The sequence below is a fragment of the Engystomops pustulosus genome, chromosome 7 (assembly GCF_040894005.1).
Source record: "Engystomops pustulosus chromosome 7, aEngPut4.maternal, whole genome shotgun sequence".
Classification (NCBI taxonomy): domain Eukaryota; kingdom Metazoa; phylum Chordata; class Amphibia; order Anura; family Leptodactylidae; genus Engystomops; species Engystomops pustulosus.
The window spans coordinates 21,543,985-21,560,996 of record NC_092417.1 but is presented as its reverse complement, the minus strand read 5'-3'; the positions used below and the strand labels follow the sequence as shown (position 1 = coordinate 21,560,996).

General features: G+C 43.8%; 1 protein-coding gene across 1 annotated transcript; it reads left to right on the top strand.

Moving 5' to 3' along the window:
* The first annotated feature begins 4,779 nt into the window (after positions 1–4,779).
* On the top strand, positions 4,780–12,994 carry LOC140069396 (uncharacterized). The gene is made up of 6 exons (XM_072115065.1): positions 4,780–4,895; positions 5,069–5,395; positions 7,546–7,788; positions 8,319–8,465; positions 8,945–9,039; positions 12,514–12,994. The coding sequence occupies exons 1-6, from the start codon at positions 4,874–4,876 to the stop codon at positions 12,703–12,705; spliced, it is 1,026 nt and encodes a 341-aa protein (XP_071971166.1). The 5' UTR covers positions 4,780–4,873; the 3' UTR covers positions 12,706–12,994.
* Positions 12,995–17,012: the final 4,018 nt, after the last annotated feature.

The window sequence follows — 17,012 nt, the reverse complement described above, 5'->3', positions numbered from 1 at the left end:
TCCATGAACCTTAAATTCACCTATAATTTTAGAGGGTCAGAAATAGTGTGTCTAGATATCAGACTACAAGGCGTATGCAATAAGGTTATTACCATCCCATACAAGAAAGAAATTGCTGGCAACTCCATCCTATTAGCCACATCTGACACCCTAAACATGTTATTAGTAATATTCCACATGGGGAAATGGGAAGGGCTAAAAGGAACAGTGCTAAAAAGGAGGACTAAGAGAAAGTAATTAAAAATCTGAGGGAAAGATTATTAAAAAGGGGGTATAAGGAACATACTCTTGATGTAGCAGAAAGGAAGATTAATAAAACCACAAGGGACAGTTTACTAACAGATAGAAGAAGAATGTACAAACAGAAGGATCAAACAAGGAATAAGAAGAATCGCATTACCTTTGTCACAACCTTTAGTAAACAATATAATGAGGTCAAACGCTTTAGAAGAAGAAGTTTACCTATCTTACTACACCACCTGGAGTTGCAGGTAATGTCGTCGGGTATTGGATTTGTCTCCAGAAGGGGCACTTCCTTGGGGCCATCAGTATCCCCGAGCTTGTTTAAGAGTAGTGAAGGGAATAAGAAAAATAAGGGTACTTGGTTTCATGTAAAAGGCAGCTATGGCTGCGGGCACAATATTTGCAAGGCGTGTGCCTATATAAAAAAGGACCAAGAGTTTACATCTAAGGCCCGTTCCACACTTGCGAGTGTGATGCGATGAACTCGCATCACACTCGCAACGCAAGCTGCCGGGAACGCACGGCCCGAACGCTGCACCACGGGAGTGAATTCAGCATGTCAGTTCGCTCCCGCGGTGCAGCGTTGGGGCCTTGCGTTCCCGGCAGCATGCGTTGCGAGTGTGATGCGAATTCATCGCATCACACTCGCAAGTGTGGAACCGGCCTTATTCCACCAAGCGTAAATACAAAATCAACACCTATATAAATTGCAATACTGCCAACGTTGTCTATCTAGGCTCCTGCACAATAGTAGGCTGCACGATAGGACCAGTCAGATCATGACCAAGAACGTAACTTGAAGGGGTGCAGAGGTTGCGGCCGCACCTGGGCCCAATAGGTTTAGGGGGCCCTTGTGCTGTCACTTTCTTATATGAGAGGACTAGTACTATAAACCATACATTATAGACTTTGCACTGGGGCCCATCAGCTTCTACTTACGCCACTGATCATGACTAAAGCCGGCAAGGCTGAAACGCTTTGATCGCTAGTGTGACAGGGGAATCTATGCTGTGTGCCGTTGGATACACTTTTACTGAACTATTTAATAAAGAAGTATTGATGTTTTGATTGATATTTGCTTTTTTACGTAATATGGTGCTGCATAACCTTAAAGGGAACCTGTCAGCAGGGTTTCAGTTATCGGATTAATGGCAGCTGCTGCAGGTCCTGTTATACACAGAACAAGTATGTATTTGTCAAAGATTATTTTTGAGAATTCTTATTTAGAAAAGCTACTGGGACCCAAGTCATGTAATTATTCAAGCAGCAGGAGTCATGGAGTCACCATTAACCCATTAAGGACGCAGGGTTTTTTTTCTCTCATTTCTCGCTCTTCACCTTCAAAAATCCATAACTTTTTCATTTTTCAGTGTACAGAGCTGTGTGAGGGCTTATTATGTGCGTAAAATATTTTACTTTTCCGTGATATTATTTATTATTCCCTGCCATGTAGTGGGAAGCAGGAAAAAAAATTCCAAATGTGGGAAAATTTTCTTGTGGGCTCAGTTTTTATGACTTTCACTCTGTGCTCCAAATAACACCCATTCTTTGGTTCGGTACGAACAAATTTATACAGGTTTTATTGCGGTTTAATACATTTTCCAAAATTAAACCAAATGTGAACCAAAAAAAAAAAATTTCCATCTTCTGACGCTAATGACTTTTTCATACTTTGGTAGCTATGCTTAAGGGCAACTGCAGAGGTCACATCCTCATTACTAACCCACTGTATACTACACAGAGGCTGATAATATTCTGCAACTGGAAAACTCCATTAAACTTGACTTTAAATGTATTTTAAGGTTTTGGCAGAGTATGTGGGATTTATGCATGATATATTTTTTTTATTTATATGCATATTTATACAGATACTTTATATACATGTTTATGTACATATACACAGATTTATAACCCTTATACATGTACAGTTATGCACTGATAAAATTACATTTTTATACTCAGTTATATACATTATGTGCATATAATAATGTACATTATAATATAAGTTGTATACATTTAAACTCATATATACACACACACACATTTATAAATGCACTCATGTATAAAACCATGTATACACATATAATCATAGGCTCATATATAGACATGTGTACACTCCTACATACCTTATACACAGTATACACTCATATATGGATTATACACTTATATACACATTATATATCATACATACAATGTATAAAATCATATATACACATTGAAACACACATCATACACTTATACATGTACACTCCTATATACAGGGGTGAACCAAGCCTATCTGCTGCCTGAGGCGAGCCATAAAAAGACGCCCCCCCCCCATATATGTAATATATCAGATACAGCGTAGAAAATAGACAGCGTGCCGCCATGTAGTATAAAATAGATACAGCGTGCCGCCATGTAGTATAAAATAGATACAGCGTGCCGCCATGTAGTATAAAATAGATACAGCGTGCCGCCATGTAGTATAAAATAGATACAGCGTGCCGCCATGTAGTATAAAATAGATACAGCGTGCCGCCATGTAGTATAAAATAGATACAGCGTGCCGCCATGTAGTATAAAATAGATACAGCGTGCCGCCATGTAGTATAAAATAGATACAGCGTGCCGCCATGTAGTATAAAATAGATACAGCGTGCCGCCATGTAGTATAAAATAGATACAGCGTGCCGCCATGTAGTATAAAATAGATACAGCGTGCCGCCATGTAGTATAAAATAGATACAGCGTGCCGCCATGTAGTATAAAATAGATACAGCGTGCCGCCATGTAGTATAAAATAGATACAGCGTGCCGCCATGTAGTATAAAATAGATACAGCGTGCCGCCATGTAGTATAAAATAGATACAGCGTGCCGCCATGTAGTATAAAATAGATACAGCGTGCCGCCATGTAGTATAAAATAGATACAGCGTGCCGCCATGTAGTATAAAATAGATACAGCGTGCCGCCATGTAGTATACAATGCATTCAGCGTGCCGCCATGTAGTATACAATGCATTCAGCGTACCGCCATGTAGTATAAAAAGCATACAGCGAACCCCCATGTAGTATGAAAAGCATACAGAGTACCGCCATGTAGTATACAGCGTACCGCCATGTAGTATAAAATGCATACAGCGTAAAATTTGCAATTATTTCAGGGCTTCTACGCCACTTACATGGTGTAGAAACCCCGATAAATATCACCAATACTGCATAAACATACAGCATATATATATATATATATATATATATATATACACACATACTGAGTATACATACAGCAAATACATATACAAACTGCATAAACAGCATATACACATACTGCACATACATACAGCAAATATACACACACCATATTCAGAATATACATACATATATGTATCTATACTACACACACATCTATACATACAAATATACACATAATGACATACATACTCACTTATACATACATGTACACATATACATACACATCTATACATACTTATATATACATATACATAAAAGTTACCTTACTTTTTTCTGTTTCTATTGTCCTGGCATTGTCCTCCGGCACGGGTGGGCGGTTGGTGGGGCGGGCGACCGGAGCCGTGGGGACCAGAGCCGGGGACCGGAGCCTGGAACCAGAGCCTGGACCGGAGCCGGGGACCGGAGCCTGGAACCAGAGCCTGGACCGGAGCTGGGTGGGTTGGGGGGGGGTTTGCAGCCAGAGCCGGGAGCGGAGGGGAGTGCGCGGGGGCGGAGAGGGAGGACAGGTGGGGCTGCAGTTATGGGGTTGTGCAGGGCAGTTGGGCAGATGCATGTGCCAATTGGCGGGAGGGTGATGTCACGGGAAAGTGCAGGGCAGCGGGCTGAGGATGTGCTGGGAGGCAGGACGTCACAGAGAAGTGCTGGCCTGAAGGTACAGGTGCCATAGGTGGGTGGAGAATGTGCTGGGAGGCAGGATGTCACAGAGAAGTTCCGGCCAGCAGGTACATGTGCCGGGGTGATGGGCGGGACATTATGGGGAAGTACCGGCCGGTAATGTGCTGGGGGTCGAGCGGAGGATGTGCCGGAAGGCGGGATATTATGGGGAAGTGCCGGCTGGCGAGCAGGTACATGTGCCGGGGGGTGGGCGGGGGATGTGCCGGCAGGCGGAGGATGTGCAGCCCAGTGGGACGCCACAGGGAAGTGCCGGCAAAGAGGTACATGTGCCGGGGGGTGGGCGGGGAATGGACCGGCCGTCGGGCAGGGAGATGAGCGGGTTGGAGCATGTGCCGGGCGTGAGCCCGAAGCCGCCCCTTAATCCAGTAGGAGGCGCGCCGCCTGAGCGAGATTCTCAACTCGCCTCATGGCAGGTGCGCCCCTGCCTATATACATATCATACACTCGTTACACACATTTATATCCCCTGGAAGCAGCGTCCAGCGGTCTCCTCATTGGCCCTGGAGATGGTTACGTCCCAGGAGGCGGGGCGGGGCCTCTAGCAGGGTGGTTCGGCCGTATTTTCGGGGAGAGGGTGGGCCAGAGGGAGGGACAGGTGACAAATGACAGCAGACGCGCTGAGCAGAGTATATCAGCTACAGGGTGACGGGCTGCCATTGCCATACATCTATAAGAAGCCTTTACCATCGCCTCACCTGCAGCGCGGACCTGACATACAGGATGCATCTCCTCAAACTCACAGGTAGCGGACGCAGCGTGTGTATAGGGCTGTACTGAGGACGCAGCGTGTGTACAGGGCTGTACTGAGGACGCAGCGTGTGTACAGGGCTGTACTGAGGGGGGTAACGGGTCACTCTGCTGAGGGGGGTAACGGGGGTAATCAATAAATCTGATTTGGTACTTTCTGTCTTGCAGGACTACTACTCCTCATCTCCGCACGTGTCTGGTCCAGAAGACATGAAATCCTGGTGGCGGTTTCTGATGATGTCACCGTCTGGTTCGGTCCATGTGATTACAACCATGTGTCTAGGATCTATTATAACTCTGTGCCGTCCTTCATCAACTGTAATGACAAGGACCGGATCCAGGACAGGTTTCAGGGAAGGTCCAGTGTGAATGAGACTGCAGGATCCTTTATCATTCACAACGTGACAAAGTCGGACGCCGGTTATTATAAGATTGTCCGTTCTGATGCCAATGGCTACAAGAAAACCGTGTACGAGGCCGATGTTAAGGTTCTGGGTAAGTGAGAAACTATCTGATAAATCTCTCCTGGGTGTGGTAATACACATGAGGAAGCAGTAGTACTTGTGGTTAATCTGGGGTTTCTAGCTTCATGGTAGATTGAGTTCCGTTAACCCCTTAATGACCGCCCTATCGGCTTTTTATGGCGGTCATTAAGGGTACTTCTTCTGACGCGTACGCCTTTCTACGGCGGCGCGTCAGAAGAAGATTTCGGGACACCGCTGGTGCCGGTGTCGGGCTGTGATCTCACAGCCCAGACCCGGCACTAACACCCGGGATCGAAAAAACTCCGATCCCGGGTGTTTAACCCCTTACACGCCGCGGTCGTGTCCCGTGTGGATCGGAGTCTATTGCAGTGTAAAGGCTTGAACAAGCGATCGGATGATCGCTTCTTCAAGCCAAGAAGTAGAAAATGTAAAAAAGTAAAAAAATATTTTAAAAAAATGTAATCATTTTATAATATAATTAAATAAATAAATAAATAAAATTAAAAGTCCCAGAATCTCCCCAGTAACACATAAAATGCAAATAACATATATAAAACACAAAAACACGTACATATTTGGTATCACTGCGTCCGTATCAATCTGTATAATAAATCTAAATCAATCTTGAACCCGCTCGGTGAACGACGTAAAAAAAAAACTCGAAAAACTTCCCGTAATATACAATTTTTCATCAAACACCATCACAAAAAATGTTCTAAAAGGTGATCAAAATAAGTTACGTTCACTAATATGATACGACTGAAAAGAACAACTCTTTTTCAAAAAATAAGCCCTCAACGAGGTCTGACAACAGAAAAATACAGAAGTTATGGCCCTAAAAAGTTGTCAATAGTAAAAACAATGCGATCTTCTCCAATATTGGTTTTGCTCAGGAAAATTGAGCAAAGTTATGAAAAACTATATAAATGAGGTATCACCGCAATCGTAGTGAGCCAGAGAATAAAGATAAAATATTATTTTTATGTTACAGTGAGCGGGGGGGGGGGGGTAATGCTAACAATCCAAAATAAAAATTGATGATTTTGTTTGTGTCCCCCTTGAAATAGTTAATAAAATCTCATGAATAAGCTTTAGACTCCCAAAATAAGTTATCTATACATTGTATCTCATCCCGTAAATAATAAGCCCTCATATGTTTGCATTACCAAAAAAAAATTAAATTTATAGGTCGTACAATGTGACAATACAAATCTGCTGTGAATGGCGCCTCCATTCATTCTATACTGGGCCGTGCGCCCGTACAGCAGTTTACCACCACATATGTGGTATCAGTACACTCGTGAGGAATTGGGCATCAAGCGTTGCAGTGCGTTTCATCATTTAATTTATTCTGAAACTGTCAGTTTGGCCTAAATGAATGTACTTTCCAAAAAAATTCTATAGTTTCACATGGGTTAAAACAATATGGACCTGCGATTTAGAAACACTTAAAGGGTTAATAGACTTAATAGAAGTTGTTTTACATACGTTGAGGGGTGACGTTTCTATAGTGGGGTAATTTATGGGGTTTTACTATTATTTAGGCCTCTCAAAGTCACTTGAAAGCTGAGTTGTCCCTCAAAATGTGAGTTTTGGCAATTTTCATGAAAATAAGAAAAATCGCACCTAAAGTTCTGCGCCTCATAACATCCTAGAAAAATGACCGGAAGCATAAAATATCATCCCAACATACAGCAGATATTCTGTAAATGTTAATTATCAAACTTTTTGGGTAGTTTTACTTCCTGTCTGGAAACCAGAACATTTCAAACTTGGAAAATGAAGAATTTTTACAAACTTTTGCAAAATTTTCACTTTTTTCTGAACGAAACGCAAAACTTATCACTTAAACTTTATAACTAACATGAAGTACAAAGTGTCACAAGAAAACATTCTATGTTAAAGCATTCCGAAGTTATAACCAATTATCCTGAGACATGTCAGATTTGAAAAATCGAGTCTGGTCATTGAGCTGAAAACTAGTGATAAGGGGTTAACAATGGCTGACTGTACCAGAGCATCTCTGCGGTTCATGTTATGATACAGACTGTCTAGGGCTGTTATATTACATCCGGTCATAGTATTGTAGTATATAGACATGTCCCAGTGCTGGGTTTTCTACATCTATTCCACATCTATCAATGTGTTGCCTCCCTGTAGATAAGGTGCGGATCCACTCGCTGTCCCGTAATGACACCAATAGCTCTATATCGTTCCGTGTGGTCTGTGCTGGAGATCTGGAGGACATCACCTGGACCATGGATGGAGGAGACCTTCCTGATGGACACTGGCTGAGCGAGGATAACCGGACCCTCACCGTCCCGTACAACGTCACTGCCAAGTTCACGGTTCTCATCTCTAATAGAGTCAGCGAGGAGAGGAAGGACATCACTGTGGTAAAAGGTAAGAACCAGGATTAACCTGGTCAGTGTGGGTCACTATTGGGGTCAGTCCGGGCCACTATCATGATAGGTGGTCGCCCCAGCGTTCATTTCCTATCATTTAGGATAAACTGATCTGGGCCATGTGTCTCTGGATTTTGTTTCTTGTCAACATGGTCCAAGTGTCTAGATCCTGGCCTGTATCTGTTCCCCAAGCTTCCGGCCGAATTCTACATTTGGATTCTGTATTGATTTTTAGCTGCTGTATTTGGACTCCTGTGCTGCAGCCGTCTTCATGTTCTAATTCTGGTTCGTGTGACCATATCCCAGTGTCTCAGCTGTGTCCTGCAGGTATCCATGACCTCTGACCTGTGATACTGTTAGCTTCTTGTCCCGGCTTCTTCTGGTTCCCAGTCTTGGTCTTTTTGCTTGGTCACTGCTTTGTATTTGTCCTGGTCCCATCTTCCCATGATACAACCGGTTTTCCAGCCTTTGACTATGTATCTATTGGTATTTGGTGTATGATAATGTCTCCCTCTGTGTCCTCTCTAGATCTCCATGATAAAGATGGTTATTTGGGTCGTGTAATGACCCCGAACATCACCAAAGTCATCTGGGATGAAGGAGGAGTCCAGCCCGGTTATGGCACACTTCTTCTCCGCAGAGACGTTACTCATATCTTTGTGCTGACCCCATCAGGTAAGTGCACCACATGATGTTCCTCCACATCCTTCCTTGTCTCGTGGTGAGATATGAGAATATGGAGGCCTGGATGTAACCACAGAGGTGACATCACGTGCATCTCGCTGAAGCTGTTACTTCCTGCTTTCTCGCTTTCCTGGTGTCTTGTCTCTAATGGGATTTATTCTTCTCTCTTTGCTGCTGCGGATCCTCAGTGCGGATGTAAGTCATTTTATGACGTTGTATTTAGTGGGAGATTAGAGGGCACCTCGTATACCTGTAACTCCCCCCCCCCCCCCCCCAAGCCCTATATATGGGAAGGTAGGAGTAGTATGGGATGAGTATATGTGTAACTTGGTGTCTGTAGCCCTTGCTGTATGATGTCCTTGTAGGTGTCGTTGTGTTGTTGCTTTGTCCTGTGTTCTCCTCACATCTGCTCATTTTGCTTATCATATCCATACAATGGGATGTTCAGGAACTTTTCTCTCTCTCTACAGAAGAACCTGAAGAATACATATTGAAAAGTCGTGGACATTTTGGATTGTATGGTGTACTGATCGTGATGATTTCCATCATTGTGGTGTTAATGGTGGTGAGTTTTTATTCTCCAGAAACTTTAGATTCTCGTGATGTTTCTATCCAATTTACTTAAATGGGGCGATTTTGGGGGGGGGGGGTGGAGTCTAGGAGGAGATCTTGGCACTGCAGCTTCTTCATACTCCTGACCGTGGCCACCATCATGAGGTTAATCTTGGTCCCACTTCTGGCCCTTAATCAGTGCTGTGTGCGTCTAAGGCTCACACAGCTGGGCTACCCATCTACTGGAGGTATGGGCAGCGTGTGCTGGGCTACCCATCTACTGGGGTTATGGGCAGCGTGTGCTGGGCTACCCATCTACTGGGGGTATGGGCAGCGTGTGCTGGGCTACCCATCTACTGGGGGTATGGGCAGCATGTGCTGGGCTACCCATCTACTGGGGGTATGGGCAGCGTGTGCTGGGCTACCCGTCTACTGGGGGTATGGGCAGCGTGTGCTGGGCTACCCATCTACTGGGGGTATGGGCAGCATGTGCTGGGCTACCCATCTACTGGGGGTATGGGCAGCGTGTGCTGGGCTACCCATCTACTGGGGGTATGGGCAGCATGTGCTGGGCTACCCATCTACTGGAGGTATGGGCAGCGTGTGCTGGGCTACCCATCTACTGGGGTTATGGGCAGCGTGTGCTGGGCTACCCATCTACTGGGGGTATGGGCAGCGTGTGCTGGGCTACCCATCTACTGGGGGTATGGGCAGCATGTGCTGGGCTACCCATCTACTGGGGGTATGGGCAGCGTGTGCTGGGCTACCCATCTACTGGGAGTATGGGCAGCGTGTGCTGGGCTACCCATCTACTGGGGGTATGGGCAGCGTGTGCTGGGCTACCCATCTACTGGGGGTATGGGCAGCGTGTGCTGGGCTACCCATCTACTGGGGGTATGGGCAGCGTGTGCTGGGCTACCCATCTACTGGGGGTATGGGCAGCGTGTGCTGGGCTACCCATCTACTGGGAGTATGGGCAGCATGTGCTGGGCTACCCATCTACTGGGGGTATGGGCGGCGTGTGCTGGGCTACCCATTTACTGGGGGAATGGGCAGCATGTGCTGGGCTACCCATTTACTGGGGGAATGGGCAGCGTGTGCTGGGCTACCCATTTACTGGGGGAATGGGCAGCGTGTGCTGGGCTTCCCATCTACTGGGGGAATGGGCAGCGTGTGCTGGGCTACCCATCTACTGGGGGAATGGGCAGCGTGTGCTGGGCTACCCATCTACTGGGGGAATGGGCAGCGTGTGCTGGGCTACCCATCTACTGGGGGTATGGGCAGCGTGTGCTGGGCTACCCATCTACTGGGGGTATGGGCAGCGTGTGCTGGGCTACCCATCTACTAGGGCAGTGATGGCGAACCTTTTAGAGACCGAGTGCCCAAACTGCAACCCAAAACCTAATGACTTATCGCAAAGTGCCAGTACGGCAATTTAACCTGAAAACTGACGGTTTAGTTTAGAATCAATTTACACAGGACTGTCTGAGCTCGGATTCCAGCAGTCCTATACACACTGAAACGCCACTTTTACACCATTTTACATCACATAAAAGAGTAATAAAAAGTTATCAAAAGGTCACGCAGTCCTCAAAATGGTAGCAATGAAAACAACGGCTCATAAAGCAAAAAAACCCAAACCTCCCCAGCTCCGTGCACTAAAGTTATCAGCGTCACAAGATGGCGAAACTATTTTCTTTTTCGTATACTGTTTTAATTTTTGAAAAAGTATTAAAACACAATAAAACCTACAAATCGGGTATTTTCTGTGAGTTTACCGAACCAAAGAATAAAGGAGACAAATGATTTGGAGCGCACAGCGAAAGTATTAAAATCCAGCTTCCCAGTACACGACATGGAATAATAAATGAGAAGTAAAATATGTTACGCAAAAAATAAGCCCTCACACAGGTATAAATATATAATATAATATGCATATACATAAATACATACATAGAAATACATATGTTACTTACTCTTTGGTTGTCCAAGGTGGCGGCCATGCTGGCAGGCAGAAGTTCAGGTGTCTGTTGTTCCGGGGGGTCAGTAGGGTAGATGGGCAGAGGGTGGGCGACCAGAGTTAGGGCAGGGGGGGGGGGGTAATGCAGCATCTGGAGTTCGGGGCAATGGGGTTATGAGGCATGAGTTCCAGGGGAGGGGGTGATGCAGGGCAGTGACCGGAGTTGAGGGGGGGGGGGGTAGTGAGAGCGGCCGGAGTTCGTGCAGGCAAATTGCAGTAGTGGGCGGAGTTTGGGCGGGGGGGTAGGGGTGCGATAGCGGCTGGGGTTCGGGCGCAGGGGCTTGTGGTAGCGGCGCAGTAAGTTTCGGGCCGGTTGCTTAGGGGAGGGGAGGGGCGGGAGTGGGCAGGAAATCAGCCTCCTGCTGATCTATGCCCCGTGGATGCGCGAGTTAAAAAAAAAAAAACCTCACCTCGTTCCTCCGGCTGATCACTGCAGCGCAAACGGAGTAAGGTGCCCAGCGCTGGCAGCGTAATGACATCATTTCGCTGCCAGCGCTGGGACGCTTACCGTCCTGTGCGCTGATGTGATCGTAGTGACAGAGCAGGAAGTGTCAGCACCCTGCTCTGTCATGGCTGTTAGCAGTATCGGAGCGCAGCTCCGATACTGCTAACAGCCATGACAACCAGGTGTGGACAGTGGTTGTCCGCACCTGGCAGTGGTTAGGAGGATGGGGCGCGTGCCAGCAGTGAGGGCTCTGCGTGCCCTCTCTGGCACGCGTGCCATAGGTTCGCCATCGCTGTACTAGGGGTATGGGCAGCGTGTGCTGAGCTACCCATCTACTGGGGGTATGTGCGGAAGCTACATACAGTATATACAGGCGATCCCCTACTTACAAACACCTGACTTACAGACGACCCCTAGTTACAAACGGACCTGGATGTTGGTAATTTACTGCTCTTTAGTCCTTGGTTACAATAATCAGCTGTAACAGTTATCACAGGTGCCTGTAATGAAGCTTTAGTGTTATTCCAGGTTCTTATGACAACCCAACATTTTTAAAATGCAATTGTCAAAGAGACCAAAAAAGTTTTGACTAGGGTTATAATTATAAGATATACAGTTCCAACTTACATACAAATTCAACTTAAGAACAAACCTGCAGAACCTATCTTGTATGTAACCCGGGGACTGCCTGTATATATAGTGTTAATGCATTTTGCTCTTTGTTACATGAACACACCCTTAATTAATGAATTAGGGGGTGTTGTATGTAATAAGTTCAGGGGGTACAGTATTTATAACAAATTGGGTGTGCTGTACTCGCTATAATAGTATAAGATGGGAAGTAAAGTGTGAGGGGGGGGGTGTTAGTCAGGGGCCCCAAAATTCCAAGTGATGGTCCTACTTCTTACTGCTTGTAGACCCAAAGATTAACCCCATCAGGGTGAGGGCATATTTCATAAGGAAGAATAAGTCCTAGTCCTTATCCTGTCTGATGTCCAATATGTTCTCTATTCTTTACACAGATAAACGGTAACGCACAAGGCGGAGGAGCGGGGCCTGGGCCGAGAATTACAGCAGATGGATCATCTGTAGGGTGCGAGTCAGTGGGTGTCTCTATCCCTGGAGAAGAGGAAACTTTCATTAAAAATGGGAATGGAATGAAACGTGATCTGACCACTGGGGGCGCTGCTATGGGAAATGGTTATCACTTATAAGGCAGAGAATTGGGACTGAATAGGAGGTTCTTATTGATCAGACTGTGGGGGGGGGGCTAACCCAGGGAACAGATGTGTACAACTACTGAGCAGATAGCAGAAGGATGTAGAATTTTTACATAATTATAAATTTATTATTGAACAATCAGTGGTGGCGACACAATGTAATCTACAATGTGTGGCTGCACGACCTCCGCTCTATACATCTCTATGGGGGGTAAGTACATTGCTCCATCAGTCCCTTTATAATGAACAGAGCGGGGGTCACACATGGAACTCGGGGGGGGGGGGGGGGTCCTTGCACTTATATCCCCTCCTCATGTTCTGGGACTTATCCCCTACCGGAGCAGCTACAGATAATGCAGAGACAGCGGTGACATCTATTTACAGATGAAATATTTATATGTATAAAGACAAAGCACTTTAACCCATTAATGCCACTGCCGTTTTTTTTGTTTTGTTTTTTCTGCCCGCCCTCAATATTTAATATTCCTTTGCATGTACTGGGAAGCTGCAAAAATCTTGTGGACCGGTTTTATGGCTTTTACCGTGCGCACCAAATGACACCATCACTTTTATCTTTGTGTCTTTTATGATCACGGATATATGAAATGTTTATAGGTTTTTGGGGATGGGTCAATTCCTAACATTTTTATGATTTTTCTTGTTTGTTTATTTTTATCAGTTCTATGGAAAAAGGGGAGTGATTAGAAATTTTTTTGTTATTATTTTTTTTTTTTTAAGCGACCGATCGGCCCCTATGACGTCACAGAGCGCAACAATCGCGACCAAAATGGCGATGGCGACGCACTGCTGCCATTTAAATGCCCCCATCAAATTTGCTGGCAGTAGTTACAGGGTTAACACTAGCGATCAGTGCCGACCGCGTTCACGGGTGTTTGCTGCTTCATACATTAACTCCTTCAGTTCTATGCCATTTTAGGGCCTTAGGACCAGGCCTGATTTTTAAAATTTGCCCTGTGGCATTATAGGAGGTTATAACTTTGTAACACTTTTAAGATATCCAGGGGATTACTAGATTGTACTTCAAAGTAATGGAAACATTTTGATGATATCTTTTGTGTTTAGTTATGAAATTATTTATTTTCAAAGTTCAATTTTTTCTGTTTTTCAGGCAAAGCACCCAAGTAACTTTATAACTAACATTTCCTAACTGTTTTCTAGGTTGTTAGGAGGTTTAGAATTTTGGGTGCAATTTTTCTCACTTTTATGAAAATTGGCAAAACCCTTAGGCTATATTCACACTTCCAGAAGGGGGGCGTATATACGGCCGATATACGTCCCCCATACACTTCTATAGGCACACGGCGCCCTACGGGAGCGGTACGGTGCAGCACCATACTGCTCCGTACCCGGGAAAAACATAGGACATGTCCTATCTTTTCCCATATTACGGCGCCGTGCGCCATACATCCCTGTGGTGAGGGGCGGGGGCAACGGCAGTGTGAATGTAGCCTTATTTAGAGGCACCTGCTCAGTTTTAAGTGACTTGGAGAGGCCTAAATAGCAGTAAAACCCATGTAAATTATGGCATTTTAGAAACCGCACCCCTCAATGTGTGAAAAATCAACTTTAATCCCATAGCACAAAAAGATTTACCTGTACATCCAGTTGTGTAGGGGGGAGTATGAAGTGGGCTCACAGGCTGTACCCTCTTCATACTCACTGGGTGTTTGCTTCACAATGAAGCTAACACCCACGATCGGTGCTTGCACCTTTTGATCACCACAGCATTGATTTGCCGGCGGCATTAACGAGCCGGCGGCGCATGGGTGCCACCATCTTGGCTCCGTTCGCCTCTCCCCTTGACGTCATTGGGGAGCGGCGATCCATTGCCATGACAGCCTCGGGTAACACAAAGATCCGAGGCTGTCATGTTCTAGGCTATCTATTACAATGTGCGAATTGCACATTGTAATAGATGATGTGCAGAATCCCCATATGCTGCCATACTGTAGTATGGTAGTATATGATAGGATCAATCAGATAACTTAGGGTTAAATTACCCTAGGGGGTCTGAAAAATAATAAAATAAAAAGATTTTTAAAAAATTATATTTAAAAAGCCTAAAAATTTAAATCCCACCCCTTTCCCTAGAAGTCATATAAATATAAAGAAACAGTTAAAATCATAAACACATTAGGAATCGCCGCATCCGAAAATGGCACTTTTTTTGCCATTTTGAAAAATATAAAAAATTCAATAAAAATTGATCAAGGTCGCACAGTCATAAAAATAAAAGCATTGAAAACGTCATCAAAAATTGCAAAAAATGACACCACTCACAGCTCCATACACCAAAGTATGAAAAAGTTATTAGCGCCAGAAGACGGCAAAATGAAGAATTTTTTTTGTACAGAAGGTTTTAATTTTTGTACATATATGAAAACATTATAAAACCTATACAAATTTATATCCCTGTGATCACACTGACCCAAAGAATAATGTAGACATGTGATTTGGGGCGCACGGTGAAAGCTGTAAAATCCAAGCCCACAAGAAATGGCGCAAATGTGTTTTTTCCATCATTTTCACTGCATTCAGAATTTTTTTCCCGCTTCCCAGTACACGGCATGGAATATTAAATACCGTCACTATGAAGTGCAATTTGTTACATAGAAAACAAGCCGTCACACAGCTCTTTACATGGAAAAACAAAAAAGTTACAGATTTTTGAAGGTGGGGAGTGAAAAATAAAGACGCAAAAACAAAAATGGGGCAGCTCCTTAAGGGAAGCATTAACCCTTTAGATGTTTTATATGGGTTAAAACAAAATGGAGCTGTAATTTTTTTTTTTTAGACAATATATTAATTTTGCCAAAAAATTAAACAGTCACAAAGTATTAAATGATGGAAAAACTCCACAAAGTCTGATACCCAATGTCTCCCGAGTGTGAGGTTGCCCCATATGTGGTGGTGACTGCTGTACGGGCGCACGGCCGGGCATAGAAGGGAAGGAGGCGCCATGCAGAGCAGATCTGTATTGTCACATTGTACAGGCTATAAATTTTTTTTTTTTTTTGTTATGTGCACATATGGGAGATTATGTTTTTGTGGATGAGATCCACTTTTCAGGTACATAATTTACGGGGGGGCTCAATAGCTAATAATCAGATTTTATTAACTCTTTCTTGGTGGTGGTAAAAAAAATCATTAATTTTTGTTTATGGGTTATTGTTATTTTACGGGTCATCACGATTACGGGGATACCCCATTTATATGGCTTTTTTTTATGGTAACTTGTTTTGCAGAATATAGAACTCATTTTGTGAGAAATTTTCTTGTTTTTGCATTGCCATGTGACAATGGCCAGAAATGTTTTAATTTTTTTTTGTTTACAGAGCTGTTTTAGAGCTTTTTTTATTTTTTTTTATGAGGTCAGATGTGAAAATTTCATAATTTTTGTTTTTTTTTTTTTAATGGCATTCACTGTACGGGGTCAGTGATTATTTTATTGTACCGGCTGTTGCGGATGTGGTGATACCCAATATGTTGTGTTTTATTTGATTACTGCATGGGACTTTTATTTATTATATATATATATATATTACATTTTTTTTAACCTTTTCATGCTATGCGACGGATATATCCGCCACGGAGCTATGAAGAGTGTATAAAGAGGGCTCACGGGCTGAGCCCTCTTCATACAGAGATGGGCTCTGCTGCACCCGATGTCCGAAATGCGACTTTTAAACCTTTTTACATGACATAAAAAATGTAATAAAAAGTGATCAAAATGTCGCATAGTTCTCAAAATGGCAGCAATGAAAACGTCGGCTCATTTCACAAAAAAATGACACCATAAAAATTGGTATCACCGCGATTGTACCGAACCAAAGAATAAAGTAGATGTGTTATTTGGAGCGCAGAGTGAAAGTCGTAAAAACTGAGCCCACAAGAATGTTTGTTTTTTTTTCAATTTTTCCACATTTTGAACAAGTGGTCATTTGACTTGTTTTACTTGTTCATTGTAATATACTGCAATACTAATGTGTTCTGTCAATAAATTGCTATAATTCTTATAAACAAAGTTATGTTATGTTTAAACTAAAGACTAGAGAAATTATTATTATTTATTTTGTCATTTTGAATAAACAATTTTGGACTCTGACGAGATTATTTTCATTGAATATATTTCTGTGCTTTTATTAAGTTAATAAACTAAACAGAAACCAAAGTGTCCGTGTGGCAGTGAGTTATTCAGAGTTTCGTGGGTTTTTTTTTTTATCTGACATTTATTTTTATTTTTTTTTAAAGAAAACCCAACACAGAAACACACAATACAT

Excerpts from the sequence above, each read along its gene's own strand:
- LOC140069396 (XM_072115065.1), top strand. The coding sequence starts at position 4,874 with ATGCATCTCCTCAAACTCACAG. Across the intron at positions 5,396-7,545 it reads GGCCGATGTTAAGGTTCTGG|ATAAGGTGCGGATCCACTCG; the intron begins GTAAGTGAGAAA and ends GCCTCCCTGTAG. Across the intron at positions 8,466-8,944 it reads CTTTGTGCTGACCCCATCAG|AAGAACCTGAAGAATACATA; the intron begins GTAAGTGCACCA and ends CTCTCTCTACAG.